This window comes from Condylura cristata, unplaced genomic scaffold (genome assembly GCF_000260355.1).
Source record: "Condylura cristata isolate star-nosed mole 26May11 unplaced genomic scaffold, ConCri1.0 scaffold00002, whole genome shotgun sequence".
Classification (NCBI taxonomy): Eukaryota; Metazoa; Chordata; class Mammalia; order Eulipotyphla; family Talpidae; genus Condylura; species Condylura cristata.
The window spans coordinates 60,264,930-60,292,053 of record NW_004567103.1 but is presented as its reverse complement, the minus strand read 5'-3'; the positions used below and the strand labels follow the sequence as shown (position 1 = coordinate 60,292,053).

The 27,124-nt window shown below is 36.0% G+C and overlaps 1 protein-coding gene across 1 annotated transcript in view; it reads right to left on the bottom strand.

The window, feature by feature from the left end:
• NEB (nebulin) overlaps window positions 1-27,124 on the bottom strand; it is a 183,818-nt gene that overhangs the window by 98,921 nt on the left and 57,773 nt on the right. Inside the window, exons 42-61 of the mRNA XM_004674880.2 lie at window positions 26,960-27,064; window positions 26,702-26,809; window positions 25,510-25,821; window positions 24,229-24,435; window positions 22,137-22,241; window positions 20,537-20,644; window positions 18,085-18,396; window positions 17,765-17,971; window positions 17,231-17,335; window positions 15,848-15,955; window positions 13,248-13,559; window positions 12,858-13,061; window positions 9,891-9,995; window positions 8,813-8,920; window positions 8,163-8,474; window positions 5,863-6,066; window positions 5,672-5,776; window positions 5,478-5,585; window positions 4,535-4,846; window positions 3,598-3,801 (exon numbers count right to left, since the gene is read on the bottom strand). Coding sequence (XP_004674937.1) covers window positions 3,598-3,801; window positions 4,535-4,846; window positions 5,478-5,585; window positions 5,672-5,776; window positions 5,863-6,066; window positions 8,163-8,474; window positions 8,813-8,920; window positions 9,891-9,995; window positions 12,858-13,061; window positions 13,248-13,559; window positions 15,848-15,955; window positions 17,231-17,335; window positions 17,765-17,971; window positions 18,085-18,396; window positions 20,537-20,644; window positions 22,137-22,241; window positions 24,229-24,435; window positions 25,510-25,821; window positions 26,702-26,809; window positions 26,960-27,064 — 3,651 coding nt within the window. The remainder of the gene's footprint in view (window positions 1-3,597; window positions 3,802-4,534; window positions 4,847-5,477; window positions 5,586-5,671; window positions 5,777-5,862; window positions 6,067-8,162; window positions 8,475-8,812; window positions 8,921-9,890; window positions 9,996-12,857; window positions 13,062-13,247; window positions 13,560-15,847; window positions 15,956-17,230; window positions 17,336-17,764; window positions 17,972-18,084; window positions 18,397-20,536; window positions 20,645-22,136; window positions 22,242-24,228; window positions 24,436-25,509; window positions 25,822-26,701; window positions 26,810-26,959; window positions 27,065-27,124) is intronic.

Genomic DNA, 27,124 nt, shown 5'->3' with positions numbered 1-27,124 from the left:
TCTCCAGTACAAAGGACATAGTCCAAAGTCCAAAGTCCTGCGTAGTGGTCCTTGATATTCAGTGTAGTGGTCTGTTCCCAAGAATCCCAAGGCACCATGAAAGGATGTGGTTTTATTCTGGGAGGTAGGTGCTACACAGCCAGGAGCTAAGGGTAAAGGTTTGAGCTACCTTCTTTTCAGAATCTTACAGGGATGAATTGTCATGGAATGTGTCATATACATTTTTGAATGCTGTGTATTAAAGTTCTACATAAAGCCAGGCCATGTTTCTCACTGGGGAAACTCATGTGAGTTACTTTTGTATAAGCTCTGTGATAATTTTTATATGAGCATCTTTATATCTACAGCTGCACACTAACAATTTCCACATGAAGGTATTTTTGTCTATTCTTCGTGGGTTTGTTTTCACTAAAGATACTACACTCTTAAGGTGATAAATTCCCTTTTATGAACATCAAAATTGTCATTTCTCTCCAAATTAGGTTTTAAAACTTCCACCCAAATACACCAGGTAATATTTTCAAAGGACCAGGACAGCACATTTTTTTGTCTGTTGTAACAATTCAGTTTAATGAAAATGTCATTTCTTACTGATACCATATTCAGAATAAAGATGATAACTCACATCACTGGCGATGTCCCGGGAGGCCTTGGCAGCCACGATTGGGATCGCATCACTTCTCAAGTCATAGCCTTTCTTCTTTGCTTCTTCATTGGCAAGTTTATATAGACTCTGAATTTAAGCAAAGAATAAATCAGTTAGATGTTGACTTTCATATCCAAATCTTCAGGGGACTGAAATAATTCACTAAGTTCTACACAGTGCAGTTCCTATAATACTCTCACTGTTAAGAGTTTTAAATCTGCACTTTTCTTTTGCTGACGTTGAGATCTATACAGTGATACCAATACAGAAAGTTGCACCATTGTTTGTTTGTTTGTTTTTAAAGATTTATTTATTTGTTCATATAGAACTGGGGTACAGGCCAGGGGCTCAGGGGTGGCGAGAGGCTTCACTAAAGACAGAGTGGGGAGCAGAACAGACAGATCGATGAAGTACACTGCTGAGGGGAGCAGCAGGCGGGTCAGGAGAGATCTGCTATGCCATGTGGTCACCTCTGGGGCAGGCGGGAATCGAACTCATGCTGAAGTGGCTTGCTTCTTAGTGCTGTGCTTTAGCCTCCTTGTGCCACCACGGAGGGCCGCACCATTGTTTTTTACTTTAAAATTTGTTGCATTTATATTCAGACATTGTATGTTAATGTTAAAATTCTAAAAATGACTAGAAAACTTGAGCTGAATCTCATGGGCCTAAAGTGGCAAAATGTGGTTTGAAGAGAAAGACTTAACTGTTGATCATAGAAATCAGTTCAATCAACATTTATTCTGCTTTGCCCCTTGAATGTGCTGGGCCTGTATGAATCAAAGGTTCCACCACCAAGTTTTCTAATAGATGTGTTAGAAAGTATGGTAAGCTATGGAACTGCCTAAAATTCAGAGCATGAGAGGTGATTTAACTGTATTATTATTTTTAATGTCTTATTATTTTTTGTTTTTGCATAAAAATAGGTTAGAGACAGGTGGGGTAGAGAGAAGAAGACAGCTATTCTTGCACATAAAGTACATGCTTTCCTAAAACCATAGGGGACCTACACCACAAGCTTAGCTAAAAAGTAACTTTGATTTCAAAGTAGGATTTTAGATTTTAGAGTAGGACTTGATATTTGAGTGACAACTAAGAGTTAGTTATATAAGCACTAAATTATGGAGTGTACCCCCAAATTAAAATGACTTAATATAGCAGCTAAACCATCTAAAAATCTCTATTTTATATTCTGACTGAATATATAGTTAATTCATGCTGTAAAAGAAACAATATTTTGCTAGCCAGTAGCACAAAACTTGAAGAAATAAATAATACATCAGCTGACAATGTTTTAGATTCACAAATATTTCCACAGACTTAAACCAATAAGCTCAATCTAAGAAGAAATAAATATTAATCTTTGAACTGAGACTTAAATTGTCAAATGTATTAATGTAATAAGGGGAATTTAGCCTAACTCAGTCTTAGAACGTAAGGAGGTCTCAGGTTCCTTATGCACCCCTCAGCTGCAGTGTGCTGTTAGGCACAGCATGCAGAACAGAGGTCAAAGTCCTGAAGAGGAATTATAACTTTGTCCTACTCTGGTAGAATTCCTCACTCAATGTTTTGCTTAGTTCTAAGTCTCGCACTAGCATGGATGTCATGTGAGGATGCCCAAGAACTAGAATGTTTGGGGTGAGCTGTCAAGGAAGAACTATAGCAGTGGTGTGTCTGTCTCTGGAGGAGCACACACTGGTTCTGCCTACCTCAGACAATTATCAACATATGGGTCTGCAGAGAGAGCTGTGGCTCAAAAGAGCAGAAGTACTTTCTAAAGGAATTTTCCAAAACAAATAAGTTTGTTTGCTGAGAACACTTAGGCAAGATGGTAATTTGTTGGGTGTGGACTTCTGTACTAGAGGAGAGACTGATCTCTCCGACTAAACATCTCTACTTCTGAAACGGGGGCACATGGTTCTAGGCTCCTAGAAAGTGAAAAGAAAATAAACTTACTAATATATGCGCTGACAGAATTCTCTATTTCTCTCTCTCAGTGCTATTTAATAATACTGATTTTTGTCTTCTTAGTTTAATATATAAATCTAAAATTACAACCAGTTTTAAACTATACTTAGCAATATTAAATCATCTATGGAAAATATATTTAGCACAGATATGTAGCATAAAGAGAAAATAAATGTACATTTGGTACATTTATAAATTAATTGCTTACAAATTAATAAGGTCTATTTAATTTTATAACTACTACTTAAATCACTACTTCTTACAATTCACACTTCCTAAATGATCATTTCTATTACTCACTGTGTGATGCTTAAGATGGTGATTATGAAATATAAGGGTGGGAATTTATGTGGAGCAAGGGTAGAGATATTTTATAAAGTGGTCACTTAATATTATATCACCCTGAGACAGATTGTTTGAAATGAGAAACAGCATACAAATAGCATGGAATTAGTATTTGCTCCTACCTCACTGTAGTTGAGTTTGTTCATTCTTGCCAGCATAATTTCTGGTGTGTCTGGCATGATGTGGACCTGGGTCTTGTCTTTGTCCCAGGCTTCAGTATATAAGCGCTATCAAAGGAAAAATGTAAAGTTAGGAAAAATGTCATCATTTATTGCATAAGTAATAGAAATCATAAACAAAAATAACAAAGTTGTAAGTTTTATACACATTATATATTTTATATACATATTCAAGTCATCAGTTCGTAATAAAGAAATGGCCTATTATGTTCTAATATATATTAATGATTAAAAGGAGGTTGCGAAGACCACAAACATAATTTTTCCATAACATTATGCCATTTTATCAAAACCATGACACAATTAATAAAGTCAATATAAAATGTAAAACATATATATCAGTGATAATAAACAGATAGCTTTTGTTCTAGAATGCTCTATTCCTTCTCTCAATCATGATTTTTTTTTTTTTTTGCTTTGATTCAGTTTTAAGTCAAGGTTCCTTGAATTTTAAAACCTCACCTTGTTCATGGTGATGGCGTTATTCTTGGCCAACACTTGTTCCAGAGAATCAGTCACACTGGTAAATTTAAATTTGTCTGGAGACTGGCGATAGATTTTTTCACTCAAAATTTCAGTTGCCCTTTTGCATTTTTCTACATCCAAAGAGCCGATGGGAACCCAGCCAATGCCTCTCAACCACTGGAGATCTGACTTGTACAAATTCTGTTGACATAAACAGTAAATATTTATTTGTGCACTGGGAAAACAATTCAACTAAAGCATACAAAATAAAGTAAAAGCCCTCTTGAAAGTGCAGGCATCACTGCTTTTCTAGTTATGCCACATTGCTTTTATGAAAGCAATTTTCATTAACCAAAGGAAATACAGAGAGGATAGACAGTCCCTTTGACAACATAAACCAAAAAGCAAACCTGGTATTTGGTGACTGTTTTGCAGTAGCCATAAAAGAGGCAGCAGCTTTCAAGCCGTGAGGGTGGCCCTGCCCAGCCCCTTCCCAAAACTACTTTATATAGGCTGCATACATATCATAGCTTCCTGCTTTTAATATACATTAGTTTTATTTAGTTTTTAGGTGTTGTTTGGTATGATTTGGTAGGTTATTTCTGTGTGGCTGGGAATGTTTTAAAAATTTCTGTATATAAAATTAACAGTAATTGCTCATTCGCTTTATACCATTTCAACTTATAAAAGGTTTTATAGGAATACTCTACTTTGGGGTAGCAGGGTACAAGTGTTTTAGTGGACAGGCAGGACATCAGACAATATTCCTTTTGAGCTTAAAAGGTTAAAAGATTAACACTCACAAGGAAGACCCCAAGGTCATTTCCCCTCTGGCAGGGGCTGGTGAGTTTGCTGCAACCTAGTGCTTCTGTCTCTAAGACATATTAATTTCACTGATTTCCCACCTTTGTATAATATGATTCTCAGTACTCACGTCACTCTGGAGGTCATAGGCCTGCCGAGCGTGGATGACGTCATTCTGATCAGGCAGGCACGTCCACTGGTGCAGGTAGTTCTTGTAGTCCACATCACTGACTAAGGTCTGGCACTTCTTGGCCAGCACCACTCCCAGCATGTCCACTGGGCTGCTATACCTGGTCTTCCACTTCTCAAAGTCTTTCTTGTACTCCCTGTCACTCTGGATCTTGGCCACGTGCATGGACCACATCATCTTGGGGTCATCATGTATCGCCCTGGCACCGATGTGGTGGCCAAGCTGCTTACGATAACCTTCTTTATATTTGAACTAGAAAATGAAAAAGGCACAGTCACTATTTTAGCATTTAGTTCAAAGTAACTACTAGGGGCCTCCCTGGTGACCTAAGGGTTAAGTCTCAGTGCTATCACTTCTACAGCCTGAATTCAATCCCTGGCCAAAGAGTTAACTCACATATAGCACAGCAGCCCTCTCCTGTCTTGCCTGCTGCTTCTCTTAGCAGTATGTTTCAGAAGATCTATCTGGTCTGTTCCCCACTATGTCTCCAGTGAACCCTTTTACCTCTGTAACTGTGGCCTACACCCTAGTTCTTTTATGTTAAAAAAAAAAAAAAGTAACTGCTAATGTCACATTTTCCTATCCATTAAAAATGTAATGATTTTTCTGGAAATATATAAATATATGCTTTTTATAAACCATTCAGGAAAAAAAGCATATATATGTGAAAATAAAAATTAAGACATGATTCCGCTACTCAGTGATAACTATTGATTAAATTGCATGCTTACTATCTTCCTCTCTCTACAATAGAGAGAAAATAAGAGTAATAGTTTAGCTAAAGTTAATAATTTTAAGCTTATAGCTTACCTACTATATATCCAGGAGAGAAAAAGAAATCTTTGAGCCAAAGTTTAGGCAAAGAATGTTCCAATACACTCACCTCACTTGCTATGTCTCTGGAGGCCTTGGCTGCCCTGATGGGAATGGCATCTAGCCTCATGTCATAGCCTTTCTTCTTGGCTTCTTCTAAACCAAGTTTATATATTTTCTGAAACAGACATAAATCAACATCACTTTGATTGGCAAAGGACATTGTAAGGAAAATATTCTATGCATCATGAATATATTGCTCACCTCACTGTAATTTATTTTGTTTTGTTTAGCTAGTACCACTTCAGGAGTGTCTGGCATAATGTGGACAGTGGTTTTATCCTTATCCCAAGCTTCTGTATAGAGGCGCTGAAACAAATAAGAAATATGTCATTAGCACAGGCCAGTAATACAGACACATAATGAATAACCTTTTAAGTAAACAAAGGCCTTACATGATTCATAGTAATGGCATTGTTTTTTGCCAAAACCATTGGGATGGAGTCCATAAGGCTGGAAAACTTCAATTTATCTGGGTGCTGACGGTAAATATGGTCACTTAAAATCTGGGTAGCTCTCTTGTTCTTCTCATCCTCAAGAGAACCACTAGGCATCCAGCCAATGCCTTTTAGCCACTGAAGGTCAGCCTTGTACAAATTCTGAAATGCAAGTGACAAACCACTAAATATAAGCATAATGTTATGCCACTAAAGAAATAAAAGTTTACATTATAGAGTATATCTTAATGCTTGAATTCTTAGAAAATATAAAATTTTTGGTATGTCTTGCTAATCAACAATATTCAGGTTACAAGCATATTTTGAAAATTTTTAAATAACAGAAATGTTGAAAAAACACGTAATAAAGGACAATCCATATATAGAATAAAATACAGGCAAAACACTACATGACAAACATCTTAGTGACATCTTTAAAGACATATCACCTAAAGCAAAGAAAGTAAAGGAAAAGATGTATAGCTGGGACTACATCAAATTAAAGAGCTTCTGTACAGCAAAAGAGAGACATCAATTAAAACAAATAACACCCCTCTGGGAGAAAATTTCTGCACTCCATATAACTCATTCCATATAACTGATAAAAGGATTGATAACAAAGATCTACAAAGAATTCACATAAAAACAAAGTAAACAGTCAAAAAGTGTGTAGATGAAGAAAGAAAAAGAAAAATACCGATGGCTTCAATTATAGGAGAAGTGTAAAGGATCATGAAAAAGAAAGCAATTATAATAAAATAAGAACTAAAATCAACAAACAACTATAAACCAGAGATATTTTATGTGGGGGAAAGGGGAATAGGATCAAAACAGAGGTGGGAAGATCACAAGGGACTATGGTGATGGCACACAGGTGAAATGGTGGTGGAAATTCTACAAGTGATACAACCAAGATGAAAAAGCATACATTGTACAAAAATGAAAAGTGATTAAAATAAATAAATAAATAAAGTGGGTAGAAGAACTTAAAAAACTTATCTGGCCCTCCCTGGTGGCGCAGCAGGTTAAAGCACTGCACTGAGAAGCTAAAGCCACTTCCGCATGAGTTCGATTCCGGCCTGCCCGCAGGTGACCACATGGTGTGGCAGACCTCTCCTGACCCGCCCGCTGCTCCCCTCAGCAGTGTACTTCGTTGATCTGCCTGTTCTGTTCCCCACTTTGTCTCTGATGAAGCCTTTTGCCGCCCCTAAGCTTCTGGCCTGTACCCCAGTTCTGTATGCACAAATAAATAAAAATAAATCTTTAAAAAAAAAAAACTTATCTGAGGAGGAAATGCAAATGGCCAATGGGCATAAGAAAAAAATGTTAAACATCCTCATAATCAGAGAAATGCAAATTAAAACCACAGTGAGATACCACATTACACCACTAGGATGATACATATTGAAAACTAGCAGCTACAAATGTTGGCAAGGGTGTGGTGAAAAAGGAACTGTCCTATACTTCTGGTGGAAATGCAAACTGATCCAACCACTATGGAAAGTTATATGGAGGTTCCTTAGTCTACTGAAAATGGAGATACCATTTGAGCCAGCAATTCCACTCCTAGGGCTCTACCCACAGGATACAAAAACACCAATTCCAAAGAATACATGCACCCCCATGTTTACCGCAGCACTATTTAGAACAGGTAAGATTTGGAAAAAACTCAAATACACAAAAACATGTGAGTGTCAAGAAAATGTGGTATATATACACAATGGGTTAACTATTCAGCAATCAAAAAAGATAAATTAAGACCATTGACAGTAACATGGATGGAACTTGAAGGGATTAAACTCAGTGAAATAAGTCAGATGGAAAAAGAAAAATAACAGATGGTTTCACTTACAGGAGGAATACAGGGGAATTAGTGGTGGGGGAGAAACAACAAAACAATAAAATAAACAGACAACTATAAATCAGAGACATTCTGCACAGGAAGTGGAGAGGAAGGGATCAAAATTAGGGCAAGAAGAGCACAAAGGACTATAGTGATAGGTGCATAAGTGAACTGATGGTGGAAATTCTATGGGGACTACATGAGAAAAGAATGCAAACATTGTAAGGGGAAAAAATTAGCTTATTGTGGAATAGTGCTTTTAGGACTTTGGGTGGTTGGACAAAGCATTAGTCCAGGAAAGTAAAACTCAGTTGCATATACTCAATTTCCCTCACATTGTGGGGGAGAGGAGGAGTTTGATACTCAGAAAAGCAAACATGGTGCTTCGTTGGCCACTGGAAAATCTTAGACTCACATCACTCTGGAGGTCATAGGCCTGTCGAGCATGGATGACGTCATTCTGGTCAGGCAGGCACGTCCACTGGTGCAGGTAGTTCTTGTAGTCCACATCACTGACTAAGGTCTGGCACTTCTTGGCCAGCACCACTCCCAGCATGTCCACTGGGCTGTTGTACTTGGTCTTCCATTTCTCAAAGTCTTTCTTGTACTCCCTGTCACTTTGGATCTTAGCCACATGCATGGACCACATCATCTTGGGGTCGTCCTGAATGTCCCGGGCCCCAATGTGATGGCCCAGCTGCTTGCGAAAGCCTTCTTTATATTTATACTAGAGGAAAAAAAATATGTTTCATTCCTTTGAAGAATAACTTATATTAACATTCTTGTAGCAAAGCACATTAATTCTAAATATTCACTATGCCTAGAGAGCTACAGAATTAAGTTTTTTGGATAGGAAAATTTAAAGGCTAGATTCAGTTATAAATTCCATACATAAAGAAATGCATCCTTGAGCTTGTCTTCTTCCCACACTACAGTTCTGGAATAATTTCACTCTATTTTAATTTGTTATTCATTACATGATTTTGTTCAAAGTAATATTAAATTTAGACTTCTCTGAAGTGTTGTGTTTCAATCAAATTATATAAACAGGGAGTAAAGTCTTACTTCGCTGGCAATTTCACGGGATGCTTTGGCTGTTTTGATCGATATGGCATCAAGGGGAAGATCATAACCTTTTCTCTTCAACTCCTCATAACCCATTCGGTAGATTTTCTGTTAAGAGATGATCACTGTGAGTAAAACTGTTTTCCATAAACAACATCATAATGAATCCAACATGCTAAATATTTTAAGAGTCCTTGAAAATAGTATCTATGCCCTAGAATATTCAAATGTAATTGGAAATTATGCCTATTCATCGCTAATGATTCTGTTTTAAACTTTAAAGCTCTTTGATTACCTACATCAACAAAATGAAATGCCAATTCTTCACAAATACTAATGAGTTTGAAGCAGAAGTGAATTGTTTGAGAAATGAAATATCATTTAGATGTTGCTTTCCAATTAACTTCGGTTATTTCATTAGAAATTTTTGTTAGAAAAGTATAATGCTTTTCCATCTAACACCTCTATTAGGGAAAAATCATTCCTGATAGGCTTTCTCTTCTGTATAACTAACTAATGCATTGTGATATGGAGTCTATTACAGAATTTAGGGATCATCCAAAGTAGAATCCACATCTGTAGATAAGAAACAAAGTCCTATAAGCACTTAATCTATGACAAAGGGGCCAAGAGTATACATTAGAGAAAGGAAAGTCTCCTCAAAAAATGGTGCTGGGAAAAAATGGACAGTAAATATAAAAAATGGACTGCAATTACAATGATCTCAACAGATTACACTGTATAAGTTAGGTATAGAGAAGGGGCGCTCATTCTAGGTTTCTGTAGTTACATTCTATGACAACAGATTTCTTGGAAAATATATTTGTCATTAAGGGATATATAACACAAAGATATAGGTAGTAATGAACTACACAAATAGCACATGTCTCCAACTTTTCCTGAGACAGGTAGTGCCATGCTGTGATGTTTAAGAGTCACTGAATAAAAAACTTAAGTCATGTGCTGTTTATTAACTAAAATGATTCAGGTATCCCAAATTACTTTCAAATAAATTTACTGGTTCTGAAGCAATTAAAATAAATTTTCTGAAAAAAAAGTGGTGAATTTGGTAACTTACATCACTTGTATTGACTAAGTTTGCTTTAGCCAGCATAATGTCAGGTGTATCAGGCATGATGTGAATTTGAGTCTTATCCTTATCCCAAGCTTCTCTATAAAGTCTCTGAAAGAAAAAGAAGACTTTTTGAGCATTGTTTGTAAATGACATAGTTAACATCAAACAGGCTTAACTAAACTAATCTGAACTTAAGTAATAACGTTGATTGTATAAGCAGATAACATAAGCAGAAAACAGGTAGCGTTTATTGACTTATCTGGAACATAATTGCCTGTCCAAAATTTGATTATTGATTATTTCAAAATTAGAAATAACTATGCTTCTAAGAAATCAACCCATGTAATTAGATTCTTTGCTAATATCATCAAATGGAACAGTAATTCTCCATCTTTGGGGTTGTTAAAGTGCATCTCAGTATTTAATTGGGAGATAGCTCTTGCCTTCTCAAAAAATGACATATTTAAGATGCTTGCAAACGAGGGTGTCTCATTTCTACATACTTATTATTTGCAGTTATATCTTCTAAATATTGGAGAGGGAGTGTTAGGATTCCCAAAGCAATTTTTCATGGGAATTTATCAAAATCTTTTGTATGTTTTGGAGTGATTTCTTGTCTTCAAGAGAAGATGGGACTCAAACAAAAATCTCACTGAATTACTAAAATTAGGGAGTAAAATGCAATGAAAAATAAGATATTTACATTGTCAGAGAATCTCCCCACAAAACAATTTGATTGTGGAAAAGTATGATGACACTATTTTAATCAAGTGATCAAAGTTAAAATTATTGGTACTGGGACAAACTGATATCATGGGTCTCCTGATATGATAAATGGAGAAAGGTAAAACAAATATGATCCACCTAAAAATACAAAACCTGAATTTAATCATGAGGAAAAGTGAGACAGACCAAAACAGATTTTATAAAATAACTGGCCTATGCTGTTCACAAAGATTAATGACTTGAAGACAAACAGTAAGCAACAGTCCAGATTAAAGGAAACTAGAGACACGAAAAGTAAACTCAATATGTGATCTTGGATTGATCTTGGGTTAGAAAAAAAACTTTTAATTTTGTTACAAAGGATATTAGTGGTAAAACTGAATTCTGTAGAGCAATATTATTTCAACATTAATTAATTGAATCTGATCCTTATACTGTGGTATATAAGAAGAGATTCTTGTTTTCAGGAAACACACAATAAAGTATTCAGGGTAAAGTGGATTTGTAAAGCAACATATGTATGTATTTATACAACATATGAGCTATATATGCGATTTATACATATATAGGATAATATGCACTGAATCCTCCATGCATATATGTAAATATATATATATAACATATACACATATATATATATAAAACATATACATATATATGACATATAAGAATGAGAAAGAAAGGGAAGGAAGAAAAGGTGGTGGGAAGCAAATGCCAGTATTTGTGGAAGAGGGGTGAAAATATATATACATACATGTACATATATACATGTTTACGCAAATTATTTGCAACAATTTTGCAACTTTTCTGTATGCTTGAAATTATCTCAATATAAATATTTTTAAGACTTGTACTTATTGATTTTCCTTTGAGGTATGTAACATGAGGTTTGTAGTGTTGGTACTTTTTCCTGAATATGCCTATCCTAGTTCATTAAGTTCAGACAAGTCAGACAAGGAACAAAACAAAGCAGGGCTTGTTAATTTTCATAACCACATATTTTGGTCCTGCATTAATCTTTTTGATTATGTAAAGTCAAAGTTTTTCAAACTCAGCACTACCGTGCTGTATATTGGGTCATTCTTTGGTGGGGAAGAGGGGACTGTTTTACAGTCTGGGATATCTATGCATACATGTTGTCTAGCTACTAGATGCCAGTAGTATGCTAACTTCAGTTTGTGATAACCAAAAAGGTCTCTAGATGTTGCTAAAATAACCCTGGTGGGGGCAAAATTATCCTGGTTGAGAATCACTAAAATAGACTTTTTTTCAACATCACATATCACTTTTACCACATGGAAAACATAAAATCCTAATATTAATTTATACTGAAATAACTCCATTGTTCTATTCCTATGAGGCTCAGGTACACAAGCCCTCTCCTGAGATTTGAGGGGGATCAGTATTCCTATAACAAGGATACACTATTTGAAGGTCTATTTTGAGACAAATTCTATAACCCAAGTTTTTTCTCTTGGTCACCAGATTAGTTTAGTTCAGAATTTTGCAACTAGGCTTGTTTTATGGAAAGAAAAGAAATGTGGATTCCCAAGGGGGAAATATTTTATGTAAACTTGATGCTTTATTAGTCAACCTACAAATTGAAATTGCCATGTTAAAAACATAAAGGGGCTCTCCCTGGTGGCACAACAAATTAAAGCACCGCATTATGAAGCTCTTTGAGGCCACTGTAGCACGAGTTCAATCCCCCACCACGGAGCTGACCTACATGGCATGGCAGACCTCTCCTGACCTGCCTGTTGCTCCCCTCAGCAGTGTACTTCAGTTGATCTGCCTGTTCTGTTCCCCACTCTGTCTCTGGTGAATCCTCTCACCCACCACACATCTGGCATGTAGCCCAATTCTGTAAGCATAAATAAATCTTTAAAAAAATAATTTTAAAAAAAGGGAAGAAATAGTACCTTCCTTTCATATCCTCAACAAAAAGTATTGTAGGATATACCTACATTTTAGAGGGAGGGAAAATGTACATACAATAGTTTACTCATGCTTTGGATACATAAAGTGGGCAAATTAACAAGTAAAATTTGTATGAAAAAAGTTGATATTACCCACTTGTACATGATCCAGTGCAGGGGAGTTGTTAACTCAAATGACACAAGAAAATATCAAACATTATGCTGTGCTGTTCTCTGCTGCATGATGTGATATTATGCAATTTGTTCAGCATCTACCAGGTATCAGGCACTAACTTTTTTTTTTTATTTCCAAAGAGTTACTCACATCACTCCTATTTTTGGCATTTGTTTTTGCAAGAACTATATCCATGGCATCAGGAATGCTGGTGAACTTGTTTTTGTCTGCAGGCTGACGATATTTCTTCTCACTGATAATTTCTGAAGCTCGCTTGTTTTTTTCTGCCTCCAAGGAACCCAGGGGACTCCATCCTATGCCTTTCAGCCACTCAAGATCAGACTTGTACATATTCTGTGGAAATACAAAGCAAGTCATCAAAATCCCATTCTCATCTAGAACCTTGACTAAAGTGATTTTATGCATTACAAACAGATTTGTTTTAGATATTCTATAATCCTTTCCCAGTTTGTCTCTTTTAGCTAGCTACTGATGAATTATAAAGCTATATGTAAACTATTAAATTTAATAGACACTGACCTCACTCTGTAGTTCATAAACTTTTTTAGCTTGAATAACATCATTCTGGTCAGGTAGGCATGTCCACTGATGCAGGTAATTACGATAGTCCACATCACTGACCAAGGCTTGACATTTCTTGGCCAATACCACTCCCAGCATGTCCACTGGGCTTGTATACCTGGTTTTCCACTTCTCAAAGTCTTTTTTGTATTCTCTTTCACTTTGCATTTTGGCTACATTCATGGATAATACAAGCTTTGGATCATCTTGTAGACTCCGGAATCCAATATGGTGGCCAAGTTGTTTACGGTAACCTTGTTTGTATTTAAACTAAAGTCAGAAGAAAAAATTATTTGTTAACATAAAAAAAGTCAAGTTAAGCTCAATTTGCTGTTTGCAAATATGCAATTTGCTGAAATGAGAGAAGGGATGTCTATGTTAACATTATTAAAAGAATGTGAAACTCAAGTGGAGGCTTCCAAAATATGCAATATTGAAATTCTAGAGAAATTAATTCTAACTAGAGGCAGAAATACATTCTGTTGTGTGCTAGACATTATATATCCTGATTTTAGGGTAGCATTTGCAAAAGCTTTTGTGGTATTCTTAAAGAATGATGGAAAAGTCTAGGTTGAATGGTAAAAAAATGTGTGAAAGAGTTAGGACTTGATGAACAGGTTTATAGTATAGATTAATTTACTAAGAAGCATAATTGTTAGTTGTTTACCATATGGCTATATCATGTAAATTCTTTCTGTTCAGGATCCATATTCTGCATATATATTTGGCTAAAACAGATAAGTATATTAAAGTAGAAGGGAAATTATCTCAAACATAATGCCACAATGAGTCAAAATGAACTATATAAATTTAAGAAAGTGAAAATAAAATCCAGTATTAAGATTCAACTGGAAAATTACATTAGAAGTGGTTGACAATAACAGTGACAATAATAATGATTGTGGTAATAGCATTTACTTTGATGCTAGATGTTGAACATATATTACACTTCACAGAAATAGATTGTATTCTTCCTTAATACCCAACTTCATGGTTATATATTTAAAATACTCAGTTTTAGTAGACTATCAACAGCAGTGTGGATAATCTGACCAAACTGCTTATAAAAAGATAGTGTCAAAGATTTTGTATTGGGTTACAGATAAAAGCAAGTTCATTTTCTCTGGCCTGACTAGAAAAACAACACTAGGTTTTAAGATAATTTACTTGAGGGGGTTTTGAAAAAAAAAAAAGAGTAAATCACAATGGAATAATCATAAGATTGAAGAACTTTTAAAACTAAAATAACTGAGATCAAATAGAAAACTGAAATGCTTGAGAATCTACAAAGTACAAGAGGAAATAAACAACTTTGTGGCATTCTAGAACAGAAGCTAGAGAGGGTTAGAAACAAATTTCAATTCACAATAAGGAAATATATGATTATAAATAAAACTTATCCAATAGGTACATGACCTACCCTGAAGGACACTGAAATTCTTGCATCCACAGACTGGATGATTGTTGGAGATTAGAGAGAAGGTAGGATACATCAATATTATATAAATTATCTTCTAATGAAATTCTATTATTCTAATTTTTTAATTAAGTGATCATAAAATAGTTCTAAGTCACTCAAATTTTTATGTATACAAGAATCATTAAAGATTGAAAAGAGAAACAGGGCCCTCCCTGGTGGCGCTGAGGGTTGAAGCGCTACACTGCAAAACTACGCCAAGCATTGGCCGCTTCAGTGCGGGTTTGATCCACGTGGCGCAGACCTCTCTCCTGTCTCTCCTGCTGCTCCCCTCAGCAGTGTACTTTGTTGATCTGCCTGTTCTGTCCCCCAATCTATTTTTAGTGAATCCTCTCACTACCTCTGCACCTCTGGCCTGTACCCCATTTCTATATGCATAAATGAATAAAATCTTAAAAAAAAGAAAAGAGAAACAATTTCTCTAATAATGGGAAAGTTCACTTATAGTTTAGAGTAAGATTTCAAAAGTTTAACAAGATTTCAAAAGTTTTGTGTAGTTTCACACAGAAAGAAATTAGGTACTATCAAGTGTTCTTTTGTTAGGAAATTATTGAAACGATTTCTAAATTTTTAAACTACCTTTTATTTATGGGGAACACATAACATGAAATGAAAATGAATTTTCTTCATTGGAAATATTCAGATACCATTATTTCCTTCTAAAATTACCACATCAATAATTTTAATCAAGTATTGACCTGTACACTGGACAGTGAATAATAATACATCATCTAATTAAATTTCCAACACTTCTGGAGTGCTTCAAACTAATTGAATTAGATTTCCCTTATATTCTTAGAATTTATGTCAGATTCTGCCCTGAGACATTCTTTCCACTCTTTACATCAAATTAAAGTAAAACTGCACATAGAACCAAATTCTTATTTGTTTTAAAGAGTCCAATTAAGACACTGCTTCCCTATGAAATTACAGTAATTTCTTTTTTATAAGCAATTTTCCGTGAACTTTTGTGGTTAATTATTAAGATTAATACACTGATGTTTACATATGTCTAAATCAAATACCTTAAGTTATTTGATGAGATAATAATATATTCTTATAAAGTAAAACTAGTACTTACATCACTAGCAATGTCCCTTGAAGCTTTGGCTGATTGTACAGAAATTGCATCAAGTGGGAGATCATAGCCTTTCTTCAAAGCTTCTTCCCATCCAAGTTTATAGAATTTCTGCAAATTAAAGAAATGCTAGCATTATTATGATACATTAAAAATCCCAAGTTTATTAACAAATCACTTGGTGAGTAAATACCAAATTCTAACATCTTCCTACCTAATCTCTAGAAATATGGATAGAAAGGAAACAAGCTGTTGAAATGAGTAGAAAGAACAAACTTTGCATCACAAGATCCGGCTTCAATTTTCTGTCTTTGAGACGCTCACGATGTAACTGAACATGGTCTTTTTTTGTTCAGACATAACACAGACATATCAGATGTACAAGTATCCCCCACTTTTTGGAAGTTAGCTCACCTCAATTTCTGTCAGACCTACATTAGTTGCTATTTTTCAGTAACCAAAAGAAATCCAAATACGATTTTCACTTTTATGATAAAAGGCAACAATCAAATATAGCATATAGCATTTGTTTGGAGGGTGAATCTTTAGAGAGGAAGTGAGGATGGCACGCTCAAGCTCCTTCTTCAGGAATTCACTTGTAGAAGCTATATAAACACAGGCTTTATATATATCACTTCTGCTCTTACTATAGCTTTTGGTATTTTAGGTTTTACGTATTATTTGGTATGATTTCGTAGGCTATTTTGAGGAATTGCAAAAGCATAAAATCTTTTGGCTTACTGAAAGTTTCATAGAGCTGCTCTGCCTCCAGATAGATCAGGAATCTTTACCTTAATACCAAGAACAGCTCCTGTCTTGATATAGATATTAAAATAACTTATAGAACAATTTAATTAAGTGGTAAAAGCAATAGGTGACGAAGTGCCTTTAAAAAGTTGAAATAAATGAGTTAAGCTTTTTAAGTCAAATCTATCCGTGTGTTAAAATTTGATGTAATAAAAAATATTTGAAAGTCACTCAGCACTTAACTGTATGAGACACGGTGCTGAGACCCTTTATAGAAGTTCACAGCAATCTACAATCAGAGGCCCATTAATAGAACCAGTTTTAGGAATGAAGAAATTGAGGTTTATAATCAATACTACAAAATTCACATATAGCAAAGTCAAACATATACCAGTTTTTTCTTTCAACTGTTGTTTAGTGACTTCCTGCTCTGTCCCAAGTGTGAGAACTGAGGTAAATCAACTGAGCACAGAACCTGCCTCCACAGAATTCACAGTTTATTTTCAATATCCCAAAGGCTAATCAGTTTGAGTCATTCATTTCCATTGCTTCAGCATTTACAACAATCATTCAATCATTTATATTACATCACTTAGTAATTTTAATTAGTTTTAAGCCAATTTTTTAATATAGCTTTACCTGACTGTACATTGTTTGATTCTGCTTGGCTTGTAAAATATCAGGTGTATCTGGCATCACATGAATCTTGGTTTTATCTTTGTTCCAATCAATAGTGTACAAGTGCTAGAGAGATTTAAAAAAGACATTTGAAATTTGAGTAGTTTTTAAGACAAACAGGAAAGTATATAAAACTATTTGAAGACACCTAATTTGAATTAAATTGTTTAGTAGCTAAAGTAATATTTGGTTCAGATAAGATACCAAAAACAAACTCAGAATTTAAGAAATAATATTTTAAATATTTTCTATCTTCTAGAATGGATTGAGAAGTACAAATATATAATAGCTCTTTAAAACTTAATCAATACTTTCTAACAATTAGGAGACTGGGGAAATAACAAGAGGTAGGCACGAGAAAATGGGAAAAGAGAATGGCTGGTGCTGTTCGCCAACTTTGAAGTGTGGACCTGAATTAAATTTCTTAAACAAGGACCACAGGCTGTTAGCCCTGCCTTGATGGTATAGATGTGGAAGGACAGCTTTTCCGCATACCTTGTTCATGGTCTGTGCATTCTGTTTGGCAAGAACCATGTCCATGGAGTCAGTCAGCTTCTTAAACTGGAAGTTGCTAGGGTGCTGGCGGTATTTCTGATCACTGGCATATTCAGTTGCCTTCCTGGCTTTTTCCACTTCTAGAGAACCAGCTGGACTCCAGCCAAGCCCTTTGTACCATTCATTATAGTCCTGCTTATATTCATTCTTTTAAGAAAAGAGGCAAATTCTGTTTTACATCAATTTAGACACAAAAGAGAGAAATAGAAGACTCCCTGTCCATGATAGTAACCCAACAATAAGCAGAAAGAGAAGCTTACATCACTTTGTATGTGATTCATATTCCTAGTCAGCTCAATACTCATGGCATCTGGAAGGAGGATATACTTGTGGATCAGGTGCTTATAGTTTGTGTTGGTAATGTTGGCTTGAGCATCCTTGGCAGCTGTGACACTGAGCATGTCTGCAGGGGTATGGTAGCTGGTCTTTGTGTTCTCATAGTTTTTCTTGTATTCCCGATCAGATTGCATTTTAGCCACTTGCATGGAATGGACTAATTTGGGATCATCTTCAAGACTGCGGAAACCAACCATCTTCCCCCTTTGTTTTTCATAATTGATTTTATATTTATACTGCAAAGAAAATTTAAAATATTTATTCAGAGAAATTCCTTTGACAAGAAATTATACAAGTGTCAGTATTTTCAATTTCATAAAAAGTAACACTATTACAGAGTTCCACAGTATACAAAACACATCTATCCAAAGGACACAAAACATTAATTAAAAAGTACACTTTATTCTGTGGGGGCGGAGTGGGGAATGGGATCAAAAACGGGGGGGAGAAGGGAGGGAAATGCACGGGACTATGGTGGTGGCACAGGGGTGATCTGGTGATGGGAAACCCGCGGGGATTACAATCGAGATGGAAAAAAAAATGTGCAAAATGATGTAAAAATAAACTTTGTAATAAAAAAAAAAGAAAAAAAAAGTACATCTCAAAAAAAAAAAAGTACACTTGTACCCCTATGTTTATTGCAATACTATTTTCCGATAGGTAAGCTATGGAAACAACCCAAGGCCCAAAACTAGATCACTGGATCAAGATGTGGTATTCATGCACAATGGAATATTACTCAGCAATCAAAAGGATAAACTCATGCCATTCTCAAAAACATGGATGGAGCTGAAAGGGATCATGCTCAGCAAAATAAGCCAGAAAGAAAAAGAAAAATAGTGGATAATTTCACTTATAGGAAGAATGTCAGGGGATGAAATAAGGGATTAGGGGAAAAAAGTAAGTGTACATTGTATGAAAATGAAGGATGATGTAAAAAATATAAAAACAATAAAAATGCAATTACCATATAATCAATTTAAAATATAAAGCACATTTTCACATTTACCTGTATAAATTGATATTCACAATTTTACATATGGATATAGACAGCAAAATTGTTATTGCTGTCCTCATTTTATAGGTGTATAATCTGAGATCCTGAGAGGTGAGCAATTTGCTAAATTCACTAAGGATTAAATCCCCAAACATATAATGATACAACATGACTTCCACAGATGCTCTGTTGTCAGTGTTAAAAAGATCATTGTTAGGTAACACGAGCAAATGAGAGCAAAAAGCAGAATGTTCTAACCAGTTTAATACTGCTCTGAGAAATCAACCCTTTACTGTTGAGAATAGGCTGGGTTATGAGTTATAAGATGACATAATTTTAGAGTGCCTTTGTATTTGTAGAGCTTCTTTTCTTTTACGACTCTCCAAACTGGTATAAAGTGGATTTTTTCTTTTTCTTTTTCTTTTTTTTACTATTTATCATCTAGCTTCTTCTATAGGCAGGAGATACTGACACCTGGAAAGCCTTTTATTCTGTCTACCTCTTGTGGTCTTGAGAGTGCAAGTTACTAGTCAGTGTTATGAGAGTCAAATTACTCCAGCACAACAGCAGAAGAAAGTGGGGTTTTTAGGAAATGTTGACGTGGGACAGCAATGGATACACAGGAAAGATGAAAACCAGAGACAGAAGAGAGAAAATATACTGAGGGTGACCAAGGAAAGTGCTCTGAACTGTACTCCTCTCCTTTCCCTCAGATCACTCAGAGCTCAATGGGAATGAATTTCCTGTGGAAACAACCAAATGAAATAACTGTATTTCATTTAGGTGATGTGTGACGGCAGTGTAGTATGGGCACATCAGTTCTCTGGGCGTGGGGAAGGAGGGCTAACTTGCAGAGTTTGCCATAATTTCTATGGTATGTACACTCCAACTATAGCTGATGTCAAGTTACCATTGCTTTAACAACTGTTTACAAAATTCCTCATTATTCAGTTGTCATTTGCCATGAGCCCAAAAGACCAGTGCTCCCAGCATATCACTTCATGAGACATCTTGTTAGGAAGAGAGATTATAAAATGCAGAAACAACACAAAATTTTCACCAAGAAAATGTGGTGAAGGACTGAATTTGGACAGGTGATGGAGTTCAAAGAATTCACTCATGGTTCAGGAAATTAATATCAATTAGGTCATAATGTGGCCAGCCACCTGTTTTTTGTTTTTTTGTTTTTTTTCACCAGAAATACCAGAGAAAATACAAAAGCAAGTCTAAGAATCAATCACACAATAGGATGAGATTGTACTTAGCAGGGCACACTGGCCCCCACTTTTTTGGTCTACTCATTGTTTCCAGTAATCAGTCCTTGTTATTTGGTCAGATTAACACCCCCCAGTTAGGTGACTGCTTTCCTTTTGACTTACATCACTTGCAATATCTCTTGAAGCCTTAGCAGATTTGATAGGAATTGCATCAGTTCTGAGATCGTAGCCTTTCTTCCTGGACTCCTCCAGAGAAAGTTTGTAGATTTTCTGCAAAGAGAGGCAAAAGAAATAGTCTTTCTTCAAATAGGAAATCCTCCATTTACTTTAAAAGAGTAAATGAGTGGGCCCTTCCAGGTGGCGCAACAGGTTAAAGCACAGCACTAAGAAGAATCTAAAGCCACCTCAGCATGAGTTCAATCCCCACCCCGGAGGTGACCCACATGGCGCAGCAGACCTCTCCTGACCCGTCCGCTGCTCCCCTCAGCAGTGTACTTTGTCAGTCAACCTGTTCTGCTCCCCACTCTGTCTCTGGTGAATCCTCTCACCACCTCTGCACCTCTGGCCTGTACCCCAGTTCTGTATGCATAAATAAATAAATCTTTTTTTAAAAAAAGTAAGTTAGCACTGTAATATACTTTTCCCCCCCGAATCCTTAACATTGTCCATATTCCTTTCCTTTGAAATATGTATGTGTGTATATTCACATATACACAATATACTATTACACATACAAAATAATATATGTATACACAATAATACATGTATTACTGAGGTAATGTTGGTTTACAATACTGCATGTGATTGAGAGGCACAGGGCCACACGTCTTCACAACTCAGGTACCTGTCCCCACACCAGACCCACCACCAAGGCTTCTAGCAGAATGTGTCATTGGTGGTTCAATGGCTGTATGTTCTCACAAGCAATATGAATATGTGTGAAATAAACTCTGTATAAACTCAAACCTATCTTCCAAAAACTGCCAAAGAAAGCAAAACTTACTTTTCCCCACTACGTTGTATATACACTTTTAGAAAATGTGAAACCATAGCAGATTCATGTTGATACATTTCATCAAATAAGAGCCAAAAGAAGTCTACCAAATAGCCACCATCTTACATCAAAAGAAAATTTGAGTGCAACTGACACTTTAGTTTTATATATTTGAGTGGATTCTACAATCCAAAAGGAAATCATCAACCCCAAATCCCTGAGGAATTCAGACAAAGAAAAGTAAAATATCCTGACAGGATTGGAGGATTTCTAGCAACTATGATGAGGATGAGAAAGGAAATGAAATATGCATGCATTTTCTAATAGTAAGAGTTGAACATTTTTTATAAGTCTTGTCCCAAACTCTTCAAAATGTTCATCTCCCCTTTTCATCTAATTTTCCTAAAATGCCCTCTTTAGGACCATCTTACAGGTTTAGTAAAAGGATTCTCCAAAAATGAAATCCAGGAATTCTCACTTTTTCTCTTCTCTTGACTCATAGGCCCTTCTCTTTCTGCCAAGTCTCTTAGATAAGGAGGAACTACCCCTAAAATAAAATTCCGTCATCCTTCAAATTCCTAACTGCTCAACCCAAGCCCCACTAACAAACCTATCCTTAGCAAAGCAAGCTTAGAAAGGGAAAAATTATTGTTTGTGGATGGCTATTATCCAAACAGTCTCCCTTATAATTGTGATACGGTATTTACTTTGCTTTTACTAGTTCAGGTAGTCAAGAAATAAAGAAGACAATAGGGGAAATATACTTACATCACTCATATTAATAGCATTTGCTTTTGCCAAAATAATCTGGGGGATATCAGGCATGATGTGGACTTTGGTTTTGTCAGCTTCCCAGGCTTGTTTGTAGAGGTGCTAGAAAGTAAGAAAAAATTTAAAAAAAGTGGAAGTTAATAATGAAAATCTTAAAAGAAGTTCATGCCTAAGTATTGATTTTTTTATGTATTTGCATTATTTAGGTTTCATTTTTTTAAATTTTAATATGGAAATGGTGCTCATTCAATAGTACAATGGAGAGGATATAGGATGGAAAATAAAATTTTCTATCTTTCTATTTTACATTATATAGATAATATCGCCATCCTAAAATTTTCTATGCATATTACAGTCCACATATAGTCCTTTTAAATATAAATGAGGCCATATAATACATAATGTTTTACAACCTGATTTTTCCTTTATAATATGGGTCAACATTGTTTAGCATTGTTAGAATAATTTACTACATTTATTTAAAGTGTTGCATCGTATTCCACTGGGAGGTATAACCCAATTTATTTAACTAGTCTTCTGTTGATTTAATCTGCTGTTTTCAGTCTTTTTTTTTTTTTTTCCACTACAAGAAATGGGACCATGCTCTTTGCTATAGACCTGGAAATGTACCGCCCCAATGCCCTCATAAGGAGGACACCCAGTGAAGAAGGACTTGCTGCCCCATTTTGGCAGACACCTTCCAGTTACCACCTGCGTTAGTCTTTGGGGCTTTGTTCATAACCATCTTTCTCTGGTGACCACAACCAGTGACTTATAAGGGGGAGTATAAAGACCTGGCCATTCTCACTCAGTTCAGGGTGTTTCTGGCTGGTCACAAGCACTCGCAGCCCCTGAGTGACTCTGTCACAGCTGAACTCATCCTTTCATCCTGTCCTCCTCCCATAGGTTCTGGTCCTCAAAAATGCTCTGCACTCCAAATTCTATCTTAATGTTTACTTTTTAAGATACCAAAATGCCAAAAACATTATTGCATAATGTACATATATCTTTGTACATTTATAAGGGTTTCTGTAAGGCATCTGGCACCTGGACTTTTAATATCAACAAAATAGTGACTAGAAGTTACATTAATTTCCTAATACTATACATAAAACAACCGTTTAATCTTGCAAGTCTGATAGGTAAAAAATGCTTTGTTTTAGGCAAGTTTAATTAGAAAACTTCTGGAGATGTTTTAGACTTTGTGAGTTACAGGATATCTGTTATTAGCTACGCAAGTCTGTTGTAGTGTAAAAGCAGCCAGCATAGATAATATGTGAAGTTGTAATAGACTTAAATCACCACACTGGTTATGGTGGACAGCACAATTTTTAGTGGAAAATAGCAACAGCTAGTCATCAGAGTGCTGTTTTTAGTTCAGACCTAGCCACTAGCCTGCTGTGTGATTGTAGAGGAGGTACCTTGCCTGGGCAACAGTTTCCTCAACTCTGCAATGGGCAGTGGATGGGAGCAAAGGGATGGCTTTCAACTTGATCACAAAGGTATTTTATTATTTGCATTTTACAAATATTATAGGCTAATACATTGTTTGGACCTACATCAACTAATGATTAATAAATATAAAAATGCAGTACAGATTTCCTAACGCTGGATTAATTAATGATCAAGAAACTACTGGTAGAAAATAATTGCTCTTGGCCCAGAGAAAGTCCTGGCTCAGAATGTGCTATAGCTACATAACCTAGGAATCTTCTCTGATCCCATCAAAGCAGCTGAGAAGCAGAGGTGAACTGCAACACCCAGTTATTATCAGGCAAACAATCTTCTAATTCAGGGCCATGAACTTATACTCAAATTCCCTGTAGACAAACAAGATTCATTTTTCTACGATTTGCAATATAAGAGAGTCTGATTTATTTTGTTATGTTTGTTGATACCTGGAGGTAGGGAGGGGAGCTACTAACTAGGATTAATTTCTATTTTTAATTACAGAGCCCATTTCCAAGGTAGAATAAGCTCTAATTACAATGCCCTAAAACTATTTAGCAAAACCTATAGACAAATGTAAACAAGATATGCCAGGATTCTTTGTGATTCATAGGAAGCACTGCATGATTGAACCACTTACTTCATTCATAATTTTGGCATTATTCTGGGCCAAAACCATGTTCATTGAATCCATCAATGTGGAATACTTCAAAGTATCTGGGTGTTGACGGTATTTCTTTTCACTGATAATCTCCATGGCTTTCTTGTTTTTCTCAGCCTCTAAGGAGCCCAGGGGGAGCCATCCTATGCCCTTCATGAAATCAGCATAGTCAGCTTTGTATTGATTCTGAAAAGAAGAGAAATTCATGGATGAGAAGAATCCAAAAATTCCCAGGACATAAAGAGGGTATTTAACAAATTCCATTTTAATTTTCAACCAACAGTAACTCAAAGTTTAAAAAAATATTTTTTTATCTCTAACTCATCATTTTAACATTTCCTTGCATGAGGAATTAAAAATGAGTAGTAATATCTTCATGATTTGTCTTTCTCAACATCGTCAAAAAGCAAAAGAGCTAAGAATACCAAGTAGATGAATTTACCATGTGGCTGTTATCTTGAGAAAGGTGGTTATGCTGTCTTTTCTTATAGAAAATCCTAAGTTCTCTTGGCTAATGGATAACTTATGGGGACCACATTTATCTCTTGGACTACAAGTCTCAGATCACCAGCTACTGTTCAAGTTCCTCTGGTATGCCAGAAACCTTAGTGATACTTTGGGCTAATTTCATTTTTACTCTCTCAACTCCCATTTTTCTCTACAATTGTAACTGTAGATCCTTTCATTTGGGCCCTTATGTACCCCTGGGCAATTAATATCTCAGCTTTTATAAAGAGAACTATGTAGACTTGGTGTGGCCTGCCTTTGGACTCTAATGTAAATTCACTTCCTCCAGCCATCAAATGGCTTCTATAGCTGAATACCTGGCTCTGTCCTTCTCTGTCTTCCTCACATTCATGTTATGAGAAGCCTCAATCATCATTTCCTCATTATTTCATCAATAAAATAGGCAATTAGAAATTTGAAAGTAATGGAATAAAAAGTACTGATGGAATGGATGAATATCAAGTTACCTCTGCTTTCCCTCTTACTTGTTTATCAGGCGCTTCTAAGTCTCTTTGCTAGACACCTTTCCTTTAACATTCTTTCTGAAACCAAACTTCATTTGTTTTTGCTCCCTCCACATCCAACAATGCTCATAACAACAAAAGTAGAAAATAACTTTTTTTGTTTCTACAATTGATCCTTTTTTAGGAAAACGGCACACAAATTTCTTTCAGGATTTTGTCATTTAAGATTATTCATGAGTTCTTTACTATACAGAGTAAGTACTCTACAAAGGTTGTGGCAGTTACATACATCACTTTGAATCTGCATCATATTTTTGGCCAACTCGAAGCCCATGGCATCAGGAAGCATGTTGTAGGTATGAATCACATTCCTATAGTTGGCATTGGTGGCCACTTCTTGAGACTTCTTGGCTGCCACCACACTTAACATGTCCACTGGTGTATGGAAGGATGTCTTGGATTGTTCATATGCCTTTTTATATTCCCGGTCTGACTGCATCTTGGCCACCTGCATGAAGTGCACCAACTTGGGGTCGTCTTCCAGGCTCCGGAAACCAATGTGTTTTCCTTTGGTTTTTTCATAGGCTTGTTTGTATTTGTACTGTGGACAGAAAAGACAGCATGATAATGAGGGCAGTAAAGGAAAAAGAGCAAACATAATTCATTAGATTCTATTGGCTTTGTCACAAATGTAGGGTTTTAGAACTACTCTAAGCTTAGAAAGAGAGTTGCTCATGAAGAGCTGGGAGTACAGTAACATTTTTTTGCTTCAAATTTCTTGCCAGATTTGAATTCATGGAAAGGAAATGTTAATATTAATTAAATAAATGTATGAATAAATTATTATTATTATTTTTTAAAGATTTATTTATTTGTACATACAGAACTGAGGTACAGGCCAGGGGCTCAGGGGGGGTGAGAGGCTTCATCAGAGACAGAGTGGGGAGCAGAATAGGCAGATCTACGAAGTACACTGCTGAGGGGAGCAGCGGGCGGGTCAGGAGAGGTCTGCCACGCCATGTGGTCTCCTCTGGGGCAGGCGGGATTCGAACTCATGCGAAAGTGGCTTTAGCTTCTCAGTGCAGTGCTTTAACCCACTGCACCACCAGGGAGGGCCTGAATAAATTATTTTTAAGGGTGATTTAGAAAGCAGTGTTTCCCCCTGAGCTCTCTACTCAGTGGAAAAGGCTGCAGACATGACTCCTCATCATGTATCTTCAAATACAGCAAAGAGCAAGCCTAACTATGGGATCCCTATGATTGCTTGGACTTGGCTACAAATATCTGACTACTCCAAGAGCAACTTCTTTTAACAAGTACCAGTCACCTTTGCATTAAATAATGAACAATTATTCAAAGGTAAAGGAAGGTATCAGTGGACAACAGTTCCACTGACACTGGAAGGAGCTGACTTCAGTCGTGACACACATTTGGCTGCGTCACTATTATTTGCTTGTCCTAGGACCCATGGAAGTACTCACATCACTGGCAATGTCTCTGGAGGCTTTTGCAGCCTTTATTGGGATAGCATCAGGCCTCAGGTCATAGCCTTTCTTCTTTTCTTCTTCCCAGCCAGCTTTGTACAGTTTCTAAATAGGACATAAAAAGACACCAACATTTGTTATTTGCATTAGAATGGGGATCCTGTAGTCAAAATAGTTGGTGTGCAGAAGACAGATAATCAAATATTAGCTCCTTTCAACATCTCTCATTTCTATTTTTGCTGTAAATATACTTACATCACTCATGGTGATTTGGTTTATTTTGGAGAGTACGATGTCTGGAGTATCCGGCATGACATGAATGGTGGTCTTGTCTTTGTTCCATTTTTCAGTGTAAAGCCTCTACAACAAGAAGGACAGGCACATTACTGCACATATATGAAACAGAGCTATAAGAAGATT